Source organism: Lagopus muta, chromosome 11 (genome assembly GCF_023343835.1).
Source record: "Lagopus muta isolate bLagMut1 chromosome 11, bLagMut1 primary, whole genome shotgun sequence".
NCBI lineage: Eukaryota > Metazoa > Chordata > Aves > Galliformes > Phasianidae > Lagopus > Lagopus muta.
The window spans coordinates 12,168,406-12,182,052 of record NC_064443.1 but is presented as its reverse complement, the minus strand read 5'-3'; the positions used below and the strand labels follow the sequence as shown (position 1 = coordinate 12,182,052).

Here is a 13,647-nt window from a genome sequence, read left to right as displayed (position 1 = left end):
CTAGGCTGCATGTGCTGAAAGCTGTGGATAATGGTATGTTTAAGGAGTAGCATATTTGGTTTCTTTAGGATAAGCTAAGAAAAACAAGTGGTATTCAGACTATTTCATTAAGTGAAACATCCTTGTGATTTCATTTTATTCACTGAACAAATGTTCTTGTAGATGAAGGTAGCATGATATAGGTGTGTTTAGATTTTTTTTTTTTACAAATAGACTAAGTTTTTTGGTCAAGGTTTTTTTTTTTTGTCTTTATTAGACTTGAGCTGTAATTTGAGAACGTTTTAGCAGGATTCATGGATTTCAATTGATTCCAACTCACCAAGTTGAATCAGATGCAAGCTATCTAAATTCAGTTTATTGTGTATACAGAGAATAGAAGGGGAAAAGATAAAAAAAAAAAAAAAATATTTACAGTTTTGTAGCTGAAGTCACTGCAGAGCAGCAGAGCAGCATTTCTTTGATTTCTCAGGGATTCTTTTAAAATCATAGTAGATTTTGAGTCACAAAAAATCTTGAATTGTGTAATTCCTATCTGGCATGAAGAGGTCTGTAATCTCTTAAGAAAAAAAAAAGATAGTAGTAGTAACAAACATCAAAGTGACATGTTTGCTTGCTTGTTGTTATTTTTGTTCCTCTTCCCCATATCTCATCAGCATTTGTGAGAAAATACGTTGTCCCTTACATAACCCCCATGCTGGAAAGCAAAGCTACCTGTGCCACTTATCTCCCTTAGCGCTGCTACACTGAGCAATGGCTTTGCCATCAGGAGAGTGATGCTTATGCTTCAGGCTCTGTAAATCTGGACCTTTAGTTCTCTTGCCCTGCAGGTTTGGGGCCACACGGTGCACCACTGGATATGTTATGTTTGGGCTACAGTTTCCTGGGAGGAAAAGCAAAATATTAAGCTCTTTCTGATCTTGCAAAAGATGTTGTAATGGAAGTGCTGTACAGCCCAGAATGTGTCTTCTGATAGCCATTCTACCTGCATGGTCTCTGTAATATACTAGTGGTTCCTTCATCCACTGTCCTGAACATCTTTTATGATCTCTGAAGGGTTAAGGTGCTTTTATGGAACATGTGGAATTCTGTGGACTTCTATTCAGTTACTGGTACAAGTGGAGGATAATGCTGATAATCTGGAAAAGAAAGTCACGATCTTGGCAATAACCATTATTTGTTTTCACACTTCTAGCATGTTCATGTCCATGTCCTTCCAAGGAGGTCAGGAGACTTCAGCAGGAACGATGATGTCTACAAGGAGGTAAGGGCTGTTTTCTATCACTTGTTTAAAGTGGTTTTCACAGTTAGAAGCTTACACATCAGAGATACAAGCCTTGCTTTTAGAGGAATTATTTAACAGGCTCCCTGCATCTTTATTGGTTGCAGAAAGCCTGTGCTGAACACCAAGCCCAGTACTGAAAACTCACAGTTTGCCTTCTGGCCTGTTTTCTGCATGATTCTGCCCAGGCTCTGGGCACATCGTACTGCAGCCCCAAAAATAAAATTTGAAGAGCAACTTTGCTTATAGATGTAATATCTATATATGTGCAGATTGTATGACAGAGTTGGGGACATAAGCTGTGACTGAACTACTGGCTTTTGTTTAAGTGCACAATTGTTTTGGTATTAATAAAAAATTCTTCCCAGCTTGACAGCTGTCACAATGAGTTGATGGAAAAAATCTCACTATTGTTAGATTTATGTGGTTCTCAGTGAGCTTGGTAGGATCCTCCATCTCAAATGTGACATCTCCTTTTCTTTTTAAAAGTAATTAATGTAAACATGTTCAGTGCTTTTGCAATACCATATGCTTGAAGAAGAATTAATGACATTTTATGCTTCTGTATTGTTTCCTTTGTGATATATCCATGATGACAACTCGCCACTCTCAAAAAATATGTATATTTTGAAGTTTTATAATGACTTCAGGGGATGTTGAGGTTGGATATTAGGAAAGCAAGTTCTTATCAGAAAGAGTGATGAGGCACTGGCAGAGGCTGCCCAGGGAGGTGGTGCAGTCACTGTCCATGGGGGTGTTCAAGTAATGTGGAGATGTGGCACAGAGGGACATGGGCAGTGGGCACAGTGGGGGTGGGATGATGGTTGGACTTGGTGATCTCAGTGGTCTTTTCTGACCTTAGTGATTCTATGATTCTCTGACTTGATTCAAAGGTGGTGAAAACATGTTTACTTTTGACATGAAAGACAGAGATTGAGAACCCTTCTAACATAACCTCATAATGAGACTGCTGAGCAAGCAGATCAAATGTCAGGACGTGATGGCCATCCTATGCAGTGCTGTACTTAACAGCATTAAAGTGAGGCAACTTGGAAGTTAATGTTTTTTTCTTTTTAAATGTGTTAAGTGGTTTTCGATTCTGCACCAACCCACAAATTCTGTTTCCATTTTTGTCATTTTTCCAATGCCGTTTTATTATTTTTAACGTGCTTATTTCTCATTACATGTAAATACGAAAAAGCAAAAATGTTAATGAAATAGGCTATACATTTAGTGTTTTTAAATGCAAAAGGCATGACAAATTGGTGGAAATTATTTTTATCTTGTCATTTTCAGCTGTAGCAATTGTAGATGTTACTTGTAGCAGACATAGGAAGCAAAAATATTTAGACACAGATGTGATAATATATCTTTCAGTGGAACAACATAGCCTCAGAGTCTAAACAGCTACTCTTGAATACCAAAGAGTGAACATATGCTTTTGTAAAGACTGCATCTGACCACAGATTTCACTGTACAGTTAGGTTATCAGGAAAAAAACCTACAGCATTTGATACTGTAGAAATTTGATGCCAAATTCTGTCGCTCACTGGACTGGGAGGGTAGAAGGCCTTAAGCAGTATGCTGTCATAAGGGTGGTGAATAAATCTGTATTAAAATATAAAAAATGGACGGATTATTGAAAATATAGCTGAGAAATTATTTGGAGATAATTGCAGTAAGGCAAAAGGTTTTTTTTATGATTCATTTGTGTTGTACCAAGATACATCTCTTAGTCAAGACTTCTTAAAATGTTGAGGAAGTTTTTGTAGGTCATGGTGGAGCAACAGACTGAAAATCTATAAGCAGTAGAATACCATTAGGTGAGATATAGGTGCAGGAAAGACCTTTAAATCCATCATCCATGAAATTTGTGCTTAGGACAATCTGTTCATTTACCTGTTTGTAAATGAAGCTTTCATTCTGAATATTTTAGTGATAGACAAAGTTGTGGTTTAGGCAGCAGACATCTTTCCTCTTCTTCATATTGTGTGGCACTGAGGCTGCTAGCATCTCTGGAACAATATTTGTAATTGCAAAGCACACCTGGCCTGAATTTTGCATGTCATGGTGTCTGGTTTAATTACTGCAGGTAGAAATTGTACTGCAGTTGTGTATAATTTTCACAGATTCTGGGTCTCTGTCCTAGTTCAACACATCTATCTCAATTCCCTATCTATCTATAAATGCCCTTGAGCTCTCCAAACTCTGCAGTTGTCATCTGTATATGCTGAGCAGATTGTTGACAAATCCCATTGCTCAGTAGTGTTTGACAGGAAGAAGAATGCCCAGATGTTGAGATATCAGTCCTCTTAGGAGACTTCTACAGTTGAGACAGCTAGAAAATACTCACAGGCTCTTGCCATGTGATTTACTTGTCCCATTTTGGATTGAGAGTGACCATTCTGCTGGCTGAAAAGACAGAAAAAGAAACTGTGTGGTTGATCCCTGCTTAGTAAAGTGTTTACTGGGCTCTGGTATCTTCAGGCTTTTCACAATAAAGCTCCAAGACAGCTTCATCTAGAACTGTAACGTGTAAAGGGTATTCTTAAAGGTAAGGTATATCTTTAGCACTTGGTTTGTGATAAGGCTGCTGACGGACACAAATGCCATCCGACTAGTTTCTGAATATATTTTTAGATCTTCAATACTGGGACATTAATTGGAAAAGAAATGAAAGGGGTCCTAAACCTGTTCAATGACACCTTCTCTGACACAGTTCTTGGAATACATCCCTTAGTCTTTTAGATCTCAATACATTGATGCATATGAAAGAAGTCACCGGATGATTTTCCTAATAGACCAAGAGAGCAGCTAACAGTAAAAAAGACCACATCAAATATTTTTAATTTATTTCCTTGCCATCTTTGCAGGGCTATTCCTTGGGAAGCTATTTCCTAGGGAGTGTTAGCTATCCACCCTCTGGGCTCACCATAACGAAAAGTTAAAGGCATGGTTTTTCAGGTCTTACATTTTTTTTTTTTGCAATTATGTGAAGCTAATCCTGCAAGTGCACAAGTCCAAGTTAAATTGGTCTGATATTTTATTTCATAGGTTCAGGTTCTTCATATTTTCTTGTTGGATCACTTTTCTCATCTACACCTTGAGTAATCCTTATTTATAAATTTTTCTTATATGACAAAACTGACGGCTAAATATTAGGAAAACTTAATCAGAATCTCTTTCCTCTCTTTTCTGTTTCATTTGAAATATAATTTTTTTTTAATTTATCAATTGAAGAATTTAAAAGTCTTCTCATCAAGGAGTTGCATGTTTTAAGAAAATGAGGGATTTTTTGCTTTTGGAAGGGCACGTCACAATAACTGATAAACATGTTATTTATGAATATCTTTACTGTAGGACAGCACCCTGTGTTGTAGCAGCTCCACAGCACTTGTGCTGACTGCTGGGGGTCACCGTGTCCAAAGCATTCAAGAACATTACCCTGAAGTGTTTCAGCACTTTAATACACTCAGCCATCTGTGGGCTGTTCCCATTCCGTGCGTGTTTGAAAAGTCCATAGCACAGCCTGTCCCCAGTCTCCATGGAGTGGTTAGCCATTACTGCAATATAAATAACATTCATCATCCTTTAGGTTGGCAGGTAATAGCCATACTGGGCAGAGAGTATTGGGCCTTCTCAGAGAGGAAGAGTGAATCAAGTCTGCAATACTGCTGTTATGAGTACTGACCTCAATAAGTTAATTCGGAGGCTGACAGAGTTGGATGGGTGAGAGCAGCCCAGCCTCTCAGCAGAACACTGAGTGCCCTGCTATGTAGCACTGCATTTTGTGGTGCCAGGCCATGTTCCTTCCCAAAGCCCATGTTTCTCTTGGTGGTTGCAGCCTGCTGTAATGTAGGTAATGCCTACAACAGCAATAACACATCCAGGGCTATGCTTTCAAGGCAAAGAGTGCTGTTTTCTCACAGCTTTGTTTCATGCCTACCTGTTTTTCTTGCCCATCTTTATTTCCCAACCTAGACTCTAAATGCTCTAAAAGGGAAAAGTTTGATTAAGAGAGGCTGACCTGAACCCTCGTTCCCCATCCCCTGCTGCCTGCCAGGCAGATGTGCTTCATTGGGCCTCTTGTAATGAATCTGGGTGAAACTTCCTAATGTGAATTCTGTGGTAACTTGGAGGTTTTGTTAAATGCAAAAGCCTGCAAAAGAATTCAGTTCATGCTGTCCTTTCCCTCTAGCATTCAGGCACACAGTAAGAGAATCACTTAGAGAAAGATATTTGGACTTAGTGATCTCATTCAGCACATTATGTTAAATCATTTCAGCAAGAATACCTATTAGTAATCATTTCCAGTTCCAGAGAGGATGAAGCAGGCGTTTTGGCACATGACTCAAGAACCTGCAGGGTTGCTTTTCAGCCTGGCAAAACTGGGGAGTTTTGTTGAATTGAGAAGTTTAGTCAGACAAGCCTGAAGTTTAATTCTTCATGAGTGGCTTTGACTGTGACATGCCTTCACTCTGACCTGTAGACAGCATCTCATGTGCTGCCGGGCACAGAGCCTAGTGAAGGGCTTGAAATGTGCAGAGCTGCACTAAACTGCTAGGACTGCTTCACAATTAAAGATAAGGTATAGAATGAAAAGATAAATAAGCCCTAATCCCGGCCCTGCTAGACAAAATGGAAAGATGCCCAACAGCTTCTGTGAGCATTGGATTGAACTGTTCATGAAAATTAATAGCATGCAGAGCTAATAGGCTGTTCCTTGGCCTCAGAATTACATTGCACCTTCTGGGAACATATTGTAGCCTGCTGGTAGATCAGTCTGCTGTATCTGAACTCCCTTGGGGCCAGACTCTGCTTTCTTTGAGCCCTGCATGAGTAAGCTCATGGAAAAGGAGGGAAGCAGCACAGAATCTAAATTGGATTTTAAAAAAAAAAAAAAGCCTCTCTTTTCCCCAGGTGCAAGTCTACTTCCCTATCTTCTTCTGATGCAGCAGCAAATAAATTCTTTTTCATTCTTTCTCAGGCTGTGGATTTTATCCTGGTCTTGCCAATGTTGCTCTTTCTGACTGACAGAGCATCAGAGGAGCTTCTGGTAGCCAAGGAGCATAAGCCTTTCCCAGTTGTTTCATGTCTCTTGTGATATTGCAGCGACTCCAGCTGGGCAAGTCAGATTAACTGTGCATGAATGTTTCCAACTGAGAATACTGTGGTAGAAGCTAGAGCTGTGCGAATAATTATGTTTTGAATTTGATACCTGAATTGACAAAAAGTCATTTTGAGTTGACCTTAAAGGAATTATTTTTCCAACAAATGAATTTCCTTTTTGAGTCAAACAAGATGATTGGATTTGTGGGCCATGAGATTTTATGTGATTATAATTTGAAATCCCCTGGAGACTGCTAGTACTCCCTGCATGCACCCAACCTGCATTAAACAAAAATAAGTTCATCAGCAGGATCTAGCAGGAATACCGGAAGACGGCCTGTCATCATGCATGTCTCCCTAGATGGAAATTCTACGGTTTGTGGTATCTTCTACTCTTTTCAACCTTGTAAAGCATTTCTTATTTTGATAGTTGAAATCTCTGAGACCTTCCTATATGCCACGTGTGCTGCAGCACATATCTTAAGATGGCAGGAAAGCACAGTCAAATCTGAGGGAGAATCATTTCATTCTCTGATATCTTCCCTCAGATCTAAAGAAGTGGAATCAGTCCAGCTATAGGAACATATTAGGAGTGGATAGAAGGTTCCCAGTTAGGCAGCCATTCCTCATGATTATACACATGCCCTTTATACCTAGACTTTATCTGGAAGGTAGTATAGATTTGGCATTTTTTGTATCATTGCGTAGTCTTGTCCTCCAGCCCAACTTTCTCTCTCCATTTCATCACTTCTCTTGCTGGTTCCTACCATTTCCTGCCGCAAGGTCTCCTCATAGGTAGAAAATACCAGCATCCAGAAGTCACTTACATTTAGCTTATAATGTAACAGACAAATTATTGTGCGCGTTACTGAGGAGCTCTTGGCTCCTACTATGGCATATTTACTGTGTTTAGCTTGTGGAGTATTTGATCTTTTGTGTCCTTGATAGTACTTCCTTGGCCAGCTACTTAGTGATGTAGAGCCTCCAACCAAAGACAAGCTGTTGATAAGGGGATTAAACTGAACACGGTCTCTCAGGCCCATTCGCTCTGTCAGTGCTTGGACTTGCTTAGCTGCTCAGGTGCTTCTCTTCAACTCCCAGTCCCCGAGGTAAAGCTGTCTCCAGACATCTGGTTATCACCTGATGCACGAGCTGAATTCTTGCTGGTGGGGAGAACATGCCCCATTAGTATGCTACATACTCAGCTTTTTGGAATTGATATGATGCAAAGTAAACAAAACTATCAGAGAGATGGCAGTTTCCAAAAAGGGATTTTTCTTCTCTGAACTGAAATGATGCCATAAACTTAGAAATGAAATACTCCCTTGCATTCTGCTTAAGGGTCAGAACATGGGAGCAGCTATTTGGTAACCTCTAGATGAAACTGCACAGAAATCTGATGCATCAGATTACTTCTTCAACTTGTTCTGCTAAGAGCAGAAAATTGGAGAGTACCTTCTCCGTAGGACTGTATTTTGTGGCTAAACAGGATCCAATGTTCTGACCGCATGCATGTACTTAAAGATACTATGGTGTTAAACTGTGATCCCCAAGAAAAGATCACTTTGTTTGCTCTCTTCCAAATGCAGATCGCTGCCCTGAGGGATCAGATTGATTTAAAACAGGTTCAAGGACCACGTAGCTAGAAGTGACACCATCTGAGCTGGTTGTTGCTGACAGTTTCATTGACCTGCCCAGCACTAAATCAACAGCTTCAGTGATTCAGATCTGACGCTATCCCTCACTTTCTAAATATGGCTTTTCTGAATGAAGGTGGAGGTATATTAACGGACCCAAGCATTCTTCCTTGGTGAGAAAGTAAATAAAAGTCTGATGGGATGAGTTTACCAATATCTGCAAGGTCAAGTTAATTTATCTTTTGACTCAAAAGAGTGAAAAAATATATATCTATAAGAAATAAGCTTTCCAGATATGTGCTCACATTCTGCTTTTGTTTGTTCTGTGGGGAAAAAAAAAGTGTGCTTTTTCCTTTATGTATTTGCCCACTGTTTTCCATTATCTTTTTTTTCTTCTGCAAGAATAAAGATACAAAAGGAAGCTGAACTTAAAGGGAGTTAGAAAAATACTGCCTAAAATGGAGTCCTAAAATATCAAATGGAGAACAGAATGTTCATGGTTTCCAAAACTGAAATGGCAACTTGGCAGTTTGAGTTGCAATAAGGTTCCCCAGACACTTATTTAGATACTTCTAAATAAATACATGTTTATGGAAATAAAAGTGAAAATTATGAATATTGAAGAAAAGTACTTTTTAAAGTGGTGGTGAAGTGATAAGGATATCTATTAAAAAAAAAAAAGCATTGTGAATCTCCTGGGGTACGCTGGCTTTGCGGAAGACTACTACACACAAGTTTGCTTAGCTTTGCAATAAATCAGTGTCTCATCTCTGTGTGATTGGCTTCCTGCACACTTGGGTAGCAAAGTTTCCTCTCAGGTAACAGAGCTATCTAGATCTTATTCACAAATATAGTGTTTGTGGGAAATTCTAGGCCTCCTTTTTCTGCACAGAAGTGCATGGCATGCGGCTAAATCAAGATGTGATTATGTCATACATTTGCTCAGTATTTCTGGTACAGTAATCAGTGAAACAGTTAACAACATTGAAATATAAACTGCCATCCCTGAGGCTTCAAAGCAACACCTTTCTGTTACCAGCGCATTGTGGTTTCACAGTTAACACCTCACCTCCTTCTGTAGGAGACAACACTTTACATTACAGCTTGTGTTCTGGCAAAAAATACTACAGAGTTTATTGTAGGCAAATCTCAGTTTCATAAATTTAAAATGCTACCAAAAAAATTTACTGCCAAATAGAATTCAGGCCATGTTCTATACCTTTGTTACCATATGTTTAGAGGGGCTTAAGAAGACCAAGGTACAAAATTACTTGGCATAAAATACTGCTGGCAAATGGCTTGCTCTTCTAGAGGTATTTGCTCGAATTTCTGCTCATTTAAGCCTCGATGATGCAAGTACATGGGGCAGTCACTGGCTTGAGTGTTCATGTCTCCATTGGACAGACCCAGTGATAGACTAGGCAGTTAGGACAGGAGGAAGAAGGCTGATGGCAGAAAGAAAAGTGAGAGTGGATATTAGGTGTTTTTGCTGTGAGAGAGGTCCAACAAGATTGCAGAGATGTCCTCGTACTGGAAAAGAACATGCTCATTTCCATTTCAGAAGTGAAATTTTAAGAAATCATTGCACTATGGTGAAAATATAGTTTGACAGCATCAGGATAATTATATGCTACTTAGTTTTGTTTAAATACTGTAAGCGCTATTGTTTCATTTCCATGTTAAGGATTGACTTGAGTGCTAAGTTGCAGTGGTTTTCCTCAGTTGTTCTAATCCTTGGTTTTAAGAAAATGAATTCTTTAAATTTACACTTGTTAAGTTCACAGCTAATGAACAAAAGGCTTTAGCAGTCCTTTGCAGTCCAAAACTCTCTGTAGTTTAAAAAAAAAAAAAAAAAAGAGTGAAAGGGGAAAAAAAATAGGGAGACAAAAAAAAAAAAAAGAGTGAAAGGGGAAAAAAAATAGGGAGAAAAAAAAAAAAAAAAAGCTAATCACCAAGCCGTTCTGTTAATGCTTATTTTAATCATCCTACATGCCCTTCCTGGCAGACAGAGCCATTAGGCTGCAGAAGCAGGAGGCGAGCTATCACCATCAAATGGCACTGATGCTGAGAACTGGGCCCAGGAGTACAATTTGACTTGTCAGTTTGTATAGACATAAAGCTTCATTGTTGTGCACAGGCACAACTGGCTTTTTAAAAGTCTATTTCCCTCCTGATGATATGAGAATCTGCTCCCCTCTCTCCTACTGTTCTCTAGCCCTCAAATTTATTAAGCTGTGCTTATAACCCTGCACTCAGGTTAGGTGGCACTGCAGAGGCAGGTGCTCTTCTGCAGAGCCCCAGGCAGAGTAGGGGGGTCCTTCCCCCAACAATGACCACAATTCCATGCCCTGGGCCACAAGGTACCCAGCAGAGTGGAAGTGGAGAGCTTCAACTCTCGCACAGAGGTGATGGATTGTTGTAGTGAGCCTTACAATACTGCTGTCATCACAAAGTCTTAAGTTGTTCATTCTTTGTGGAATTGTATGTTTTTCAAAATCCTGCATGTTTTAAAGAACTGTAGAATCATCAAGGTTGGAAATGACCAGTAAGATCATCCAGTCCAACCATCACCACCATGCCCTCCAACCATGTCACTCAAAAGAGGTGATTAAAGTGTTCCCGTGGGGAGCAAACATGAAACTTCTCCAAAACGTGATTAGTTACTGGCTGGGTATGATTTGTTCTTTAAAAAAGATTTGTTGCTATTTGCCTTCCATAGAAAATTTACCCCTCTGACTACTACCCTGTGTGTTAAGAGCTGCTTTTTGGGTGGAAAGGCCTCCTGGTGTTGCAGGGAGCTAGTGAAATTGTTTCCAGGATATAGTGTAGCACTGTTCTCAAATTTCAGCTTTTGCAATCAGCAGAATGGAGAAGGCATTTACTGTTGTCCACACTCTGCAGCTGAATTTACTGCTTCAAGAAAAGCCAAGGTTTAAAATCCCATTTGACTGAGTTGCAACCTAATTACAGCCATCTGAGCACAGGCGTTCCAACAATAAGGGAGAGCAAAGAAGGAAGTCAGCCTTTGTCTCGCATCGCCTGGGTAGTTGCAGCATTGTGCAACTAGGCTGACTAAGACCCTCTTCCCGAATTTAATTGCAAAAATTGCTCATGTATTTGAGCTGAACACATAAGCAGATCCAACTAAACAATTTGTACCCCCTTTTTTTTTTGTGAATGTAAATTACTTTTGTGTACTGACAACATGCTTGTAGGGACTGTGATTTCTATGGGAGCGGGGAGGTATTGCAATAAATCATTCTTAATTGAAGGTCTATTTTTAGATTTCTTGAAGAATCAGTTTTTTTCTTTTTTTGTGAGGAGAAATCTCCCCTCGGTCATTACATTAGTATCTTTGAAGTGGCAAATGCACACAACTGCCAGATCGTGTACAGTATGGCAGTTACGCAGTGTTTTCTCTGTGTGATTGTGAACAGTAATTGAGATTAGCTTCCCAGAAGGGACTTTGCTTTCCTGATATTTTTTTTTTCTTGCTAAAATTGTTGCACTTAATGCATTTATGAGTGGAGTCTAAGTGCTAACATACTTTCTTCCCATACCCCTGCCATTTCTGTGGCAGTCTTACTGAAGAAATAACGATACATAAAGCTGCATAAACACTTAAGGTCTTAGGTGCCCGCTTCCACTGGCACTTTCAAATTTTTTATTTGAAGATAATTTCATTTCACACTTTTACATCTGAAGTGCCTGGTTTTGGAGACCTGACAGTATTTCATACATATGTTAATTAAATTTTCTACCAGCTCTGTGAGTGCATTAAGTAGTAGCACTTAAAGGTGCCATGCAGGGAGGTAAAGGAAGACTGTCAAGTTATGGAGTGAGAGAGGTAAAGCTACTGAGTGCAGATATGTTCATGAATCTCTGAACAAACAAAAAGTGAGGGCTACATGGACTAAACCAGCAAATGAGGATCATGTTTCCTTGCGTGAGCTGTGACCCTAAGGCACTCAATAGATATTCTGGGGTGTGCTTTAAGAAACATTGAGAACTTGGATGACTCTTTATCCTTCTGTATTTGGTCACGTTGAGCAGTATTGACACTCCGTAGGCTGTTATTGGCATGTGGTTTTCTCTTCTTAATGTCTGCACAAGGGCATGAAGCAGAATTGCCCTCTGCTGCATGTGAGCAAAGGAGCATTGGATTGATGTATCAGCTACATCGTGTTTCTGGGTCACTTTCATAAACACATGTAGAAGTGAAACAGCAGTAGAATAAGGGCAGCTCCTAGGTCACGTAACGTGCTCTGTCGATTAAGATCCTTTACTCCCCTATTAAGTGCAATAAACAATGATGCTGAGAACTGTCTGGTGTTTTTACACTACTTTGAACAATGTCTTTTCAGGCTCCTGATATTTCTTCTGCAGCACTACCTCACGATCCTTTTCACTCATTTATTACTGTTGCTTCTTCTCAAGAAGTAGATTTGCTGAGAGTAAAGAAAGTTGCTCATTAGGGCAATGTAATTAAAGGAAAAGTAGACATCATGCCAGGTTATGCTTTCTCTACCAAGTGCCACCTTGGAGATTGCCTGAAACTCAATTACTTGTTGCTATGCTTATTAAGGAGAACAATGTGCTGAAATGATCCCTATTCCTAATAACCTTTTTTTCTACATGTGAATAGTGTTAATACTTTTTTCTTCAGTGCCTTAATCACCATTTATAAAATGGGTCTCTTTCTAGAGGAAGAATGGGGAAGGTGGGCTGTGTGGAGGGTGTTCTCTAAATTAACATTCTCTATTGAAAGTTTCTTGTTTCCTGCTGGTCCGTTCACAGTAATTTTTGTTTGTTGGTACTTTCTTTTAATTACACAGAGCAGAATTTATTAGCAAATTGCGTCTTGTCAACCTTTTTTTTCCTCTAATGAAGTGAAGATTTTCAACCTCTGCATTGCTCCTCTCTTTTGAGGGAAGGTGTGTGCAATACCTTCCATGTCTCAAGCTCTTCTGCTTGAGTCTACAGTTTCACTGAGAGAAAAAAACTTTGGAGCAGAAAATTAACATCAACAGCTGGTATATACTCTTTTCCAACGTACAATTCAGTGCTGCATCTTCTCCCTGTTCTGCAACCTTTATCTTTTCCCATTGTTCCAAGACAGTGTCTTTAGCTTCTATGGATAGCGTGTTCCTATGGTCCCAGGAAACCTGTGTGTTCTGAACAATACTGGCAGTTGTTGCAGGGACTTGCAAATAATGATGTTCTGTGAAGGGTTTTGGAAGAGATCTAAAGGTTTCAAGGAAATGTGACTTACTCCCATTCAGCTGGTAGCATCCATGTTCCTTAGGTCTGTGCTGAAAGATAGCCCTCTGAATGCGCCAGTAAAGCATTAGATATTCCAGCAGAATTGAAGAACAGATGTCTAAATGATGGCAATATGCAGGGCCAAAACTGTCGCGGAAATCTAGGGGAATTACTTGAGGGTTAAGCCACATGGGGCTCAAGTTCATCTGATTACCAGTAAGTTCCCTTGAAATTATCTGTAAGGCCGTAAGAAATAATGAAATAGTTCTGCACAATCCTGCTTTTTGATCAGAATTGTGGATTGCAGTGGCTGAATATTGAAAATATTAAAGGGAAAGAGATGGAAGTCATTTGTGTATT

The 13,647-nt window shown here is 39.6% G+C and overlaps 1 protein-coding gene across 6 annotated transcripts in view; it reads left to right on the top strand.

Annotated features, from left to right (window-relative positions):
* The window catches only part of FHIT (fragile histidine triad diadenosine triphosphatase), a 514,383-nt gene that overhangs the window by 434,223 nt on the left and 66,513 nt on the right, over positions 1–13,647 (top strand). For 5 of the 6 annotated variants that reach the window (XM_048957928.1, XM_048957934.1, XM_048957929.1 and 2 more), the window contains one exon: positions 1,193–1,261. In XM_048957928.1, coding sequence (XP_048813885.1) covers positions 1,193–1,261 — 69 coding nt within the window. Of the gene's footprint in view, positions 1–1,192; positions 1,262–10,873; positions 11,096–13,647 lie in introns of those variants that run through there. The other variant, XM_048957933.1, reaches the window with a different exon arrangement.